At 42.0% G+C, this 13,072-nt stretch overlaps 1 protein-coding gene across 3 annotated transcripts in view; it reads left to right on the top strand.

The window, feature by feature from the left end:
• LOC115124455 (nuclear factor 1 A-type) overlaps positions 1 to 13,072 on the top strand; it is a 318,617-nt gene that overhangs the window by 54,252 nt on the left and 251,293 nt on the right. For 2 of the 3 annotated variants that reach the window (XM_065009608.1, XM_065009609.1), the window contains exon 2: positions 8,254 to 8,782. In XM_065009608.1, coding sequence (XP_064865680.1) covers positions 8,254 to 8,782 — 529 coding nt within the window. Of the gene's footprint in view, positions 1 to 726; positions 2,036 to 8,253; positions 8,783 to 13,072 lie in introns of those variants that run through there. The other variant, XM_065009610.1, reaches the window with a different exon arrangement.

Here is a 13,072-nt window from a genome sequence, read left to right as displayed (position 1 = left end):
AACTTAATGAAATAAAATTCAAGCATCAAGTGTTCGTTAATTAATCCGTGGAGTTACGCGATGCTTTGGTTTCGGATAATATACATAGCTTCGCTGTGGATAGGAGAAGATCTTGCTCATGCTTACATAATGGCATGTGAGTTAGGAAAATGAGTGGTAGCCTACTCTTATCTCTCATATGGCTCTCTCTCGTTTATATTATATAATTGTGTATGTATGGGGATTTTGTTATGTAAAGTTTAATGCACTTTATTGAATGGTTGGGGTCTGCACTCGCTGTGCACCCCTCTGTGCACCCCTCTGATGAAATGTGTTGTGCAAGTTCTTGCAAATAGATATAAATTATAATAATAATAGCCTAGTAACATATTAATAGACTACTAATGTCAATGATGACCAATAATTATAATTAGGCTATAACGTGTAAATGTCGATAGTTGGAATATGGAATACGGTAAAGCCTACTTAGTCCGACGAATGTTAAAGTTTAGCATTTGTTCAAAAGGGGCGGCATATCTCCTATCGACTGTGTGGTGATCCCTCGAGCTCTCTCCTCCCAGCTATACACCGTCTCGTTTGCTTTAAAGATCATATAAGAGCATTTATTTAGCAGTGTTGGTGTTGCAGTCTTACGCGATCCCTGCTCTTCCTGATTTAAATGAATAGGTTCGCATGGTTTGCATCAGTTTGAAAAGCCATATCATGGCGGGGCTAAGAGGCTCAAATAGGCAGTTTATAATTTGAACATTTTAGATAGGCTATGTAGACGATATATTACTGTCCCGCATGTTCATTGCAGGCTACATTGCAGGCTAGGTAGGCATATAGGCAACATTACTGTCCCGCATGTTCATTGCAGACTATGTAGGCATATAGGCTACATTACTATTCCGCATGTTCATTGCATTGACGTTGGTCTCAGTAGCCTACTTCCTTAAAAGCGTCGATACTTTGGGAGCTATGTTGAGAGGTGAGCACAAGAGTTTGTCCTCCGCACACAGTGGACAAAAGTGAATTGTAGCTGTATGGAACTCAGTGCATGCTGTTGTAGCTACTCTCCGCGGTTAAAAGATTAACAACCTGCTCGACACTCAACCTTATATAAATGTAGATCGGGTGCTGAATCCTCGTATGTAAATCCAAAGAACAAAATCCTCCTCTCCGCCATATACAGGACAGACGAAACACGGATTCAATTTATCGTCTCCTGTTTAAGATTATTTTCTAAACGGAAACCATCTGTCGGGCTTCAGCAATAAGCAATTGGTTGGGTGTTCAGAGGCATTACTAGATCCATTAGCTACCGCACCCTTCTCGTTCGTAAATCCGACAGACTCATGCCAGAGTTCGCTCCACGGTGAAGCAAGCCGCACCACATGCCTTCAATGCTTTCGGTTTTTGCAACCTTTCAGTGGAGTGAATGAGAGATCTCTTATCGAGTCCAGAAGAACGAGCGTCTGACAATCAGATATTTTTTTGTAACGGTATTAATACGATATATCAAGATTTGCACCGTTCGAAGATCCCTTATTTTTTCCTCTTTCCTGTGATTTTTAACCTCCACTACAGCCAGTCTGCGTTGGGACTTTTCTTGTGTTGTTTAATATGCCTCTGGTGAAAGTTATGAGTGCTCCAACAAAGGGACTGCTCTACGGCTTTTACTGCACTGTACGGTAGATGAATGCGGAGAGTGGAAGCGTTGTAACTCGAGGCGGGGTTAAAGTTCAGCTCTATGCAGCGATGAAGCGTTCGTTGCAGTTCGCAGAGTTGGAAATGTGAAAGCAAGAAGCAAGCTTTATTTTTCTCTCTCCCTTCTCTCTGTCTCTCCTTTTTTCCCTTTTCACACACACGGACACAGCCACCACGCATACACGAGCAGACACGGACACACACTCACACACATAAACACGCAGACCCGTCACAGCAACCAAAACACACACACATACACTCACACATACGCACACACGCATACATACACCCTCCAAATCCAAGATTAGATACAACAGACATGTATTCTCCACTATGCCTAACACAGGTAAGTGAGCCTTTCATCTATCTCTAACCATTTGTATTGCATTCATGCTTTCTTCCTCAGGGACAGGGTGATATGGGCTAACGTTGCTCAAGGCATGTAACTTTGTGTGCAGTAGATTCAGCATTCCTAGTTTGTCAGAGCCGTCTGAACTAACTACCACATGGCGGATGGCGCCTACCTCCTACATATATGCACACACGTATATGCATGTCTATTTTAGTTAATACTAGACATTGACTATCTCGATGTCAAGCGCGCGTTAACTTGGGCTACTTTTTGTATCCAGAGTTTCAATCCAAAAATGAAGGTGGCCTCTCCTATAAGTTACATGTGCACCTTGTTGTCGGCGCGTCTTCCCACATATTTGATATGAATGAATGCACACAATGTTTTAACATGGGGTACATCATTTTCCAAAGCTTCCCCCGGTCGGCTTCCAGGTCCCTGCACCTTTGGATGTTTAACATCCATGCCTGTTGTCACTTTGTAGCGATTACTGCTTTGAACACAATATTTAAAATACAGCCATTTGCTTGGTCTAAATTGCATCCAAAAATGATCCAAATGAAAACTGTTTCACAGTATCGAGTCCCCGCCACTCTCTGGCATTAAACTTTGCCACTCTCTGGCATTAAACTTTGCCACTCTCTGGCATTAAACTTTGCCACTCTCTGGCATTAAACTTTGCGGTGTGCCATGTGCACGGGGAAAACACAAGTTGGGACATTACACTTTTCAAATAGGCTACTAGGCTACTATTATATTCGATTTTTATGAATAGTATTGTTTTTATTTGCGCACTATGAGTGACATGTACTATGCACTTCCTCAATAACTTCGATTATATTTAAGAATTATTCAACAACTTTCTGTGCTCTAAGATAGTTTGTCTTTTCTTGGACTTGAATGATTGTTGTTAGAGTTTGATACCCGAAATATGGTGGTTTGTAGGCCTGACCTAAAGTTAGTCAAGGTGGGAACGCTAGTGGAATAGCTTGCTTAATGATCAGTTGCATACCCGTAAATGTCGTTAATGTTTAAAAGCATCATCGGCCTGTCGTTCCTAAAAAAAAATCTAAATATTATTTTAGCAAATGTATCATAATACAGTTATGGGTTTGTTTAAGATGAGAAGATATTCTCAGTACGAGTAGCCTGGGGTAAATGTAAGATCTCCAGGAGGAAAGTTGCAGCTGCGTGTCAGGAAGGCACAGAAAATATCCATCTATATTCCATACATTATGTTAGGGGTTTGTTGAGGTGACAGAACAGAGGACCCATATACAAATGTGAATTAACAGAGAAAAAGCGCACTTATTAACTGTAACTATAATTGTTCACATATTACAATGTTATAACAACATATATTTGTTCCCTTTTTTTCCTCGTTATTGGAGGGCAGAAACTGAATTGTAGTTGTGAAAGTTCGGATGGATTTTTGTGTGTGTGTGGAATAGTTTTCATTGCCTAGAGCTGCATAAGGCCACAGTATAATTGATTTTTGAAATTGATTTCATATTTACCACCAATAGGCCTATCTATTGGCCTTGTCTCAAGTCAGTTGTACTTCGGTTTTGATCATATTTCCCTAAGTTGATTTCATGTTTTCATACATGTACTTATCATTATTATTTTTGGATATAGCCTACCTTTTAAAAAAAAAAATTCAAACTATGACCACACAAATGTATGTAAATGACAAGTACCTGACTTAATAGCAATGATGGGTTCTGGTCCTGGACTTGCCAACCGTTACAATGGAAGACCTGTTCAGAACCATTAGTGCTCATTTACCTCTAGTGCCAAGCATTACTGATAAGTCCTGAATATGTATCTATTAATATTTAATATGGTTGTACAGTGCATATACAACAAGACATACGTGAAATGGGCCCAAAGGAGAAGACTGAAACCTGATACTAGTTGATGGACACTAACTTGAGAAGGGACATCTGGAGAAATTTCTCGCTTGAGTATGTAAAATATTTATTCATCCTAATTTAGCCTGAATCCGTTTTATTTCTTAAAACATGACTAGGGTAATTCACATGTACTACAATTCATCTCAGCTGTATAAAACAGAATCTGTACTAATTGGCAAATTTTAAGTATTGACAGTTGAATGATATATTGCAAAGACGCTGTATGTAATAAAATCATCATATTTGGGCAAAAAATACTTATAATCAAAGTCTTTCAATTGATTTTAAATATATTTGGCATATCTGGCAAGTTTTATTTGTGGGTCGAATCGTATACAAGACATGCAGGCCTAAACCATTTCCACATTTTTTGTTCAATGCAAAGCATGAAATATTATACCTAGAACTGAACATTGACATTCTTTGTGCATTTGTAGAAAAACTATTGATAATTGCCAGCATTTGTCATTGCGTACTGCCTTCGAGGCACATGGTAGTGTTTGTGTCTAGACGTGGAGAAGATGTAGAGATAGAAACAGTTGTGCACGTTGCATGGCGTTGGAAGAACATGCCCCTTACGGCCTACACGAGGGTGTTCGAAGATTTACCTTTGTGTTATTGCTCCAATTGATTAGCGAGGCGTCTGCTCTGTTTGACTCTGTTTACTGTTGTGGGCATGGAGAGGAGAAAGTAAGCTCATCGACACACTCCCATAAGTACCTCTGTGTTGTGGCGTGGGTGTCAGTAGGAGGGGATTACCATCATTGCTATTCTAAATGACAGTTATTCATGAGCTGTTGTTACAGGGCTGTTATTTGGAAACATTAGATCTGTCATCAAGGTGAACAGAAAGAAAACAAACTTCACAGCTGGAAGTTCAACTTAATATTTTCTACTGACACACTTTTATCAGTAAATATACACTACTCTAGTAGTGGAAATGCAGCAGATTATATATATTGAAATGAGGCCTATACAAGAAGTGGTTGAGGCACCTGTGCATGTGTTTTATTTACGTAGAAAAGCAGCAGAAATGCAGAATGTAGACTATGTAGGTATTGTTCAAATGGCCCGGAGACAGGGGAACTGTATATTTTAATACAGAAACCACAGATAACCATGCTCATATCAGCCATGAAGAATTTATATTTCATAGCACATTGGCTGAAGTTACTTCAGTTGGAAATGCCATTTACTGGTTTTTAAAACAATACCATTTTCATGCCTATGAGACAAGGGAGTGTGAGTCCTTTTGAAATTTGATGAAAAGGATGGTGTCATGCCATCCCAGTCAGAGGTACAGTATTTCTACATATCAAGATGAGGAAAAAGTTATTTAATCTATGAATGGTTGAGTACATTTTGCACTGACTCAAATTAAGATCCTACATCTGTAGTTGAGCACGCTTTTATTGGCTCAAATTAAGCTCTTTACATCTGTAGTTGAGCACACTTTGCACTGGCTCAAATTAAGATCTTACATCTGTAGTTGAGCACACTTTGCACTGGCTCAAATTAAGATCTTACATCTGTAGTTGAGCACACTTCGTACTGGCTCAAATTAAGATCTTACATCTGTAGTTGAGCACACTTTGCACTGGCTCAAATTAAAATCTTACATCTGTAGTTGAGCACACTTTGCACTGGCTCAAATTAAGATCAGACATCTGTAGTTGAGCACACTTTGCCCTGGCTCAAATTAAGATCTTACATCTGTAGTTGAGCACACTTTGCACTGGCTCAAATTAAGATCTTACATCTGTAGTTGAGCACACTTTGCACTGGCTCAAACTAAGATCAGACATCTGTAGTTGAGCACACTTTGCCCTGGCTCAAATTAAAATCTTACATCTGTAGTTGAGCACACTTTGCACTGGCTCAAATTAAGATCTGACATCTGTGGTTGAGCACACTTCGTACTGGCTCAAATTAAGATCTTACATCTGTGGTTGAGCACACTTTGCACTGGCTCAAATTAAGATCTTACATCTGTAGTTGAGCACACTTTGCACTGGCTCAAATTAAGATCTGACATCTGTGGTTGAGTACGCTTTGCACTGGCTCAAATGAATCTCTTACATCTGTAGTTGAGCACACTTTGCACTGGCTCAAATTAAGATCTTACATCTGTAGTTGAGCACACTTTGCACTGGCTCAAATTAAGATCAGACATCTGTGGTTGAGCACACTTTGCACTGGCTCAAATTAAGATCTTACATCTGTAGTTGAGCACACTTTGCACTGGCTCAAATTAAGATCTGACATCTGTGGTTGAGTACGCTTTGCACTGGCTCAAATGAATCTCTTACATCTGTAGTTGAGCACACTTTGCACTGGCTCAAATTAAGATCTGACATCTGTGGTTGAGTACGCTTTGCAACTGGCTCAAATGAAGCTCTTACATCTGTAGTTGAGCACACTTTGCACTGGCTCAAATTAAGATCTTACATCTGTGGTTGAGTATACTTTGCACTGGCTCAAATTAAGATCTTACATCTGTGGTTGAGCACACTTTGCACTGGCTCAAATTAAGATCTTACATCTGTGGTTGAGCACACTTTGCACTGGCTCAAATTAAGATCTTACATCTGTGGTTGAGCACACTTTGCACTGTCTGGGGTGGTAAAATGGCCTGAGGTGAAGCCTACTCCAGACCACTCACAACTTCACTAACCTCTACTGAGTGTATTTGGGAAATTAAAATACGTCTCTGATGGAGTGGTGATTTCGCATTGTTTTTTTAGTAAAAAAAAATCAAATTGTTTGGATTTGATTGGTGCATTTTAAAATGTACTGTTAGACCCGTGCCTAGTCTAGCTCGCCCCCCCATAAAACCCACAGCATACTCACTGTACATATGCATGTAAACACTCACCTAGAGGAGAAGCATATCTGCTCCGTTGCTTATAGCGTGATCTAGTGTGGCATGCTGGTACAAAATTGAAACGGAGTATTTGGAATTGGTACACTTATAAGTTTGAGTTAGAACGGTGTATCCTTATGTCAAATCAAATCAAATGTATTTATATAGCCCTTGTTAGATCAGCTGACATCGCAAAGTGCTGTACGGAGGGGATTTGTTTTATATAACGGGAAAGATTTCAGGTTCCAGTGCTCTTTTATTTTCTCATTCGGCAATGAACGCTTTTAGTATATAATAAGGATTTCTACAAAGGAGTTTAGTTACATTTCGTCTCTTTGGTAGCTCAGCTGTGTTTATTTTTTTAATCTAAAATGTCCTTGTAGTAAAGTGGGACCAGGCTAACATTGTGTCGTCAATGATCGTTTGTTCAATAGACTTAATGTTAGTGGTCATTCATCTATTATTAAAATTGCTTTGTACCTCAAAAATATTCTGGTGTGAGTTTGCAGACGCGAGACTATATTAAATATGAGAGAGTAGTTTTAAGAGGTTGTTGCCTGGTTGCGTTGTGCTGCATCGTTCTGGCCTAGTGTCGTGCTGTAACATTTACATGGCCTGTATTAGGTTGTGAGGCCAGCTTTTGAGAGGGAGCATATTGTCCAGTGTGTGACTGTGCTAGTAGCAGGTGTAACGGACTGATCCACAACATGCCATCTATCCACATTCTTCCTCTAATAGATGTGCAGGCAGCTCTCCCTGCTAATAACCCACATAATGTACCAGTCTTTCTGAGCGAAACGTTTCTGCCTGTACATCTGTGTGTGTGTGTGTGTGTGTGTGTGTGTGTGTGTGTGTGTGTGTGTGTGTGTGCGCGCGCATGTATATATGTTTGCATGGCGAACAGTTAAAAATAGACATTCAGCTTTCCCGCTTGGCTGTTGCTTTTTCTATCACCTCTCTGGCAGACACCCACAGAACCACATTCTTGCCAGAGAGCCAAGACACGGCCGTATTTCACACTGCTCCCTCTTTGTCCGTACGGTCCAGAGAAACTCCTCCGTTAGCCCGTTCTCCGTGTGTTAATGAAACGGGCCCACATGCAAAAAATGACGTAAATACTCATAAGTACAAACGTGGCAGACTTTGCATATTATTCTGAAATGGAAAATGTTTGTTTTCTAAAAAGTCATTTTTGGAATGATATTCTATCAAAGAGAAGTAGTGCATGTTCTTTATTGCATTCCTTCATTGCCGAGTATTTCGGATACAAGTCCATTAGTGTTTACTCAATGTATATCTGATTTCACAAGATTAATTGTAATGATTATTGTTGCTTTGCCTTTTATTCGATTACATAAACAAAATGTTTCACTATGAATGTATGTTACCACCAAATCATTAATTATTTTCTCCTGTGGTCCTCTCTTTCACAGGATGAGTTCCATCCTTTCATCGAAGCTCTGCTGCCCCACGTGCGAGCGTTTGCCTACACATGGTTCAACTTGCAGGCCCGCAAGAGAAAGTACTTCAAGAAGCATGAGAAGCGCATGTCTAAGGAAGAGGAGCGCGCGGTCAAGGATGAGCTGCTCAGCGAGAAGCCTGAGGTCAAGCAGAAGTGGGCATCACGCCTCTTGGCCAAGCTCCGCAAGGACATCCGGCCAGAGTTCCGGGAGGATTTTGTGCTCACGGTCACCGGGAAGAAGCCCCCGTGCTGCGTGCTGTCCAACCCCGACCAGAAGGGTAAGATGAGGAGGATCGACTGCCTGCGTCAGGCTGACAAAGTCTGGAGGTTGGATCTGGTCATGGTCATTTTATTCAAAGGTATTCCCCTCGAAAGTACTGATGGCGAAAGGCTGGTAAAGTCCCCACAGTGCTCGAACCCAGGGCTGTGTGTGCAGCCTCATCACATTGGAGTTTCTGTGAAGGAGCTTGACCTCTACTTGGCCTACTTTGTTCACGCAGGTAAGTCCCTCTTTTGTTTCTCAACTCTCTAAACAAGTCAACATTTGTTAAAAATTGGTGTTGCATAAATGTTGGCCTCACTCCATATGATCATAGGAAATGGAACATGTGATAAAGTTGTATTGTTAATCGAAAATAAAAACACTTGGATGGGGTTAACTGCTCAAATGGACCTTATCAGAGAGCGCAGGCCAATGTAATGTACGTAGTTGGCTTCACTCTTTCAAGGAACAATCACAGGCCACTCATTAAGTAAGCACCCGACCAAAACAAATTCCTTGTATTGAAGGACGTTGATTCACCTTGCCCTCACCAAACCCAACAACAGTGCACCACCGCACAGCACCGCACCGCACAGCACCGCACAGCACCGCACAGCACAGTACCGCACCGCACAGTACCGCACCGCACAGTACCGCACAGCACCGCACCGCACAGCACCGCACCGCACCGCACAGCACCACACCGCACCGCACAGCACAACACCTCACCGCACAGCACCGCACAGCACAGCACCGCACAGCACCGCACCGCACAACACCTCACCGCACAGCACCGCACCGCACAGCACCACACCGCACCGCACAGCACAACACCGCACCGCACAGCACCGCACAGCACAGCACCGCACAGCACCGCACAGTACCGCACCGCACCGCACCGCACAGCACCGCACAGCACAGCACCGCACAGCACCGCACAGCACAGCACCGCACAGCACCGCACCGCACAGCACCCCACAGCACCGCACAGCACCGCACAGCACCGCACCGCACAGCACCGCACAGCAACGCACAGCACCGCACCGCACAGCACCGCACAGCACAGCACAGCACCGCACAGCACCGCACAGCACAGCACCGCACAGCACCGCCCCCTCTCAGGATGCAGACACAAATGTTATCTGTAGCAGACAACCATCATTTCATCACAGCAGTAGTCTGGGAAAAGCAGGACAAATCTGCCAAACGCCTCGCACTGCCCTGTCTCTTTTGCTGTTTCCAACGGGCCAGAAGTTGGTACTGTGTGACGACAGTCAGCTGCCTCAAAACACTCTCTCCATCACGATTACTCAGCACAAGCAAATTAACTATTTGGTACATATAAAAACTTCAACATGCCATCAGCCTTATATTTGATTTCTCTCCTGTTAATAATTATTGTATTCAAAGGCTTTCAATTCAAAGGCTTTTAAAGAGTGTAAAATACTCATTAACAAATCAATTCGATAGGGTTTCATGTTTTCCCCATGAGCTAAATCCTTATCTGCTAATGTTTTCAAAATGTCTGTAAAAAAATGTGTGTTTTCACCATTTGATATGAGTTGTTCTTGTGCCATGAAAACTCACCCTGAGAGTGAAGTACAGTGCAAATAGCCGATAGAGAAATGTTCATTGACAAAAGGCAGCGGGGGCTCCTTTCTCCACTGACACCAACAAACACCAGCTTTCACTTGCAAGGTTTGGAAAGAGCTCTGTTCCACCAGGCAAACCGAGCACCTTAATTACAACCATTTCCACTCTACAACAAATGGTTTCCAGAAGCTGAAGTGAGCTCGGTGTAATGTGTACCTAGTTTTACATTCCCATAGCATCATATTGTCATCATATGTATATATATATTTTTTTTTTAAGCTTTTGTTCAGTTTTTGCAGATTTTTGCATCGACAGCCGGCAAATTTAAGTTTAAAATGTTGAAGGAGGTTATGTAGTGATTTTGGTCAAATATCTGAATGGAGCTTTTAATGATTGGAATAGGCCTATAGGACTGGGGTTCCCTTGTGGGAGCTGTGCTGTACTAGGTTGTAGTTGGGCTGGAGTGGAGTGGAAGCTCATTTTAAATGGAGCCAAGCACAAAAGTGTGGGCCTTTGGAGGATTTCTGTCCATATACTGTATAATCGGCCTCATCATGAAATCATGAACTCATCAGTCAACGACGTTATAATGGGACACAAAGAAATCCCCGATTAGCAATAAACACATAAAACATTACATTCAATTGCTCGATGGTGTAGACAAGTCAAACATTGACACTAATTTCCTAAGTTTCTTTTTGCACTTACATTTTTTAGGAACAGATACGTTTTGTCTCAAATATACTGAACAAAATATAAACGCAACATACAACAATTTAAATGATTTTACTATGTTACAGTTCATATAAGGAAATCAGTCAATTTAAATAAATTAGGCCCTAATCTACGGATTTCACATGACTGGGCAGGGGCGTAGCCATGGTTGGGAGTCAGGCCCACCCACTGGAGAGCCAGGCCCAGCCGATCAGAATGAGTTTTTCCCTACAAAATAGCTTTATTACAGACAGAAATACTCCTCAGTTTCATCAGCTGTCCGAGTGGCTGGTCTCAGACGATCCAGCAGGTGACGAAGCCAGATGTGGAGGTCCTGGGCTGGCATGGTTACACGTGGTCTGCGGTTGTGAGGACGGTTGGATGTACAGCCAAAATCTCTAAAACAACACTGAAGGCGTCTGGTGTAGAAATTAACATTAAATTCTCTGGCAACAGCTCTGGTGGACATTCTTGCAGTCAGCATGCCAATTGCACACTCCCTCAAAACTTCTGTGCCATCTGTGGCATTGTATTGTGTGACAAAACTGCACATTTTAGAGTGGCCTTTTATTGTCCCCAGCACATGGTGCACCTGTGTAATGATCATGCTTTTTAATCAGCTTCTTGATATGCCACACCTATCAGGTGGATGGATTATCTTGGCAAAGGATATATGTGCACTAACAGGGATGTATACAAATGAGTGCAAACCATTTTAGAGAAATAAGCTTTGTGTGTGTCAGGAACATTTCTGGGATGTTTTATTTCAGCTCATGAAACATGGCACCAACACTTTTACATGTTGCGTTTATATTTTTGTTCAGTATACAATTTGCTCAGGCTCATTGTGGCTAAAATGTCATGGGCGCTTTGCTCTCGCGAGAATTCTGATAGCTAAAGTTAGAGTTTTTTTCAGCCTTGATTGTAAATCAGCTATCAGAGTGAGAACAAGAGGGAGAAGAAATAGATGGTTCCCACAGAGCACAGAGGTATGCCTTCAGTAGAATGAAGTCTGCAGTGTGTTCTCGCTCTCTCCATCTCGTTTTCTCTCTCTCTCTGTCTCTCGTTGCCTCATCCCACAGGATCAAGTTTCTTCCTCTGTCTTATTTAAAGCAGTGGAGCATTTCTAGAGCTCTGTTGATTACAAGCCATCTGAAGAGAGGCTGACCTCATGCACCGATGCCGAAGGTGGGGTTTTTCAGCTGAAGTCAGTAATTAAATGCCAGGGCAAGGGGTGGAAGAAGGGGACCCTCGTGACCACACTATCCTGCCACCAACCCATTTAACAGCAAACTTAGTAGACCACTTTTATTATCAGGGTATGAAAATTCTCAAAAACAACTATTGTGCAAATTCACACAAAGTGTGTGTAAACTTGCAAAGTTGACAACATAATTTGCATTTTATTATCTTTATGCTTACTCTTGGTGAATTATTGTGCAATATGCTATATTTTTGGGAGAGGTTTGCGATATAATGCCACATGCCTAACCCTACTTAGTGGCGAGTGTGTGTGTGTGTGTGTGTGTGTGGGGGGGGGGCTATCAGTCTTAACCAGGGCTTTCTGTGCATTGTTCAACCGTCACATCATGTGTCATCTTTAGGAACAATGTGGTGTCAGGGCGGGCCCCCCTTTGACTACAGAGCAGGCATAGTGGCCAGGGCTAATTTACAGCCTCGCTCTCGGCACGGCAACTGGTGTCACTATCACAGGAGCACTCAACATGTGGGAAAGGTCATGGCTTAAGATGTTAGGTCCTTGACCCTATCTTCTAGGCATTTGACCTCTTAGACAAATATCACCCCTCATTAGCAGCCAGTCAAGCTGCTGGATAGCATTGGCTTTGGAAGCCTCTGATCTGCAGCCCACTTTCACTTGGTTTGGGGGCAGCAGGACCAGTTGGTTAAAATTAGCCAACAACCATTTCGACATTGACTGAAGCAACCGCTTCAAGCCATTTATTTAATGAACGCAGAAAAATGTGCTAAAATGTTGCAAGCCATATAGGATGCTATAGTAGCCTTTGATGGCTTATGCCTTGATAGTTTTCTGCAAAGTTGAAAGTTGTTCGGTGATTAACTGTTGCAGTGGTAGTTGAAATCATACAAATTATATTGTGAAAATGTTCAGATTTATATACATATATTTTCAGATAAGTATTATTGGCAAAAAACAGATGAAAGAAAACTGTTGAGTGAGACTAGTGGTCCCATGGCCTAA

The sequence above is a fragment of the Oncorhynchus nerka genome, linkage group LG25 (assembly GCF_034236695.1).
Source record: "Oncorhynchus nerka isolate Pitt River linkage group LG25, Oner_Uvic_2.0, whole genome shotgun sequence".
Classification (NCBI taxonomy): domain Eukaryota; kingdom Metazoa; phylum Chordata; class Actinopteri; order Salmoniformes; family Salmonidae; genus Oncorhynchus; species Oncorhynchus nerka.
Note: the sequence above shows the minus strand (reverse complement) of the source record. Positions and strands in the feature narration are given on the sequence as shown.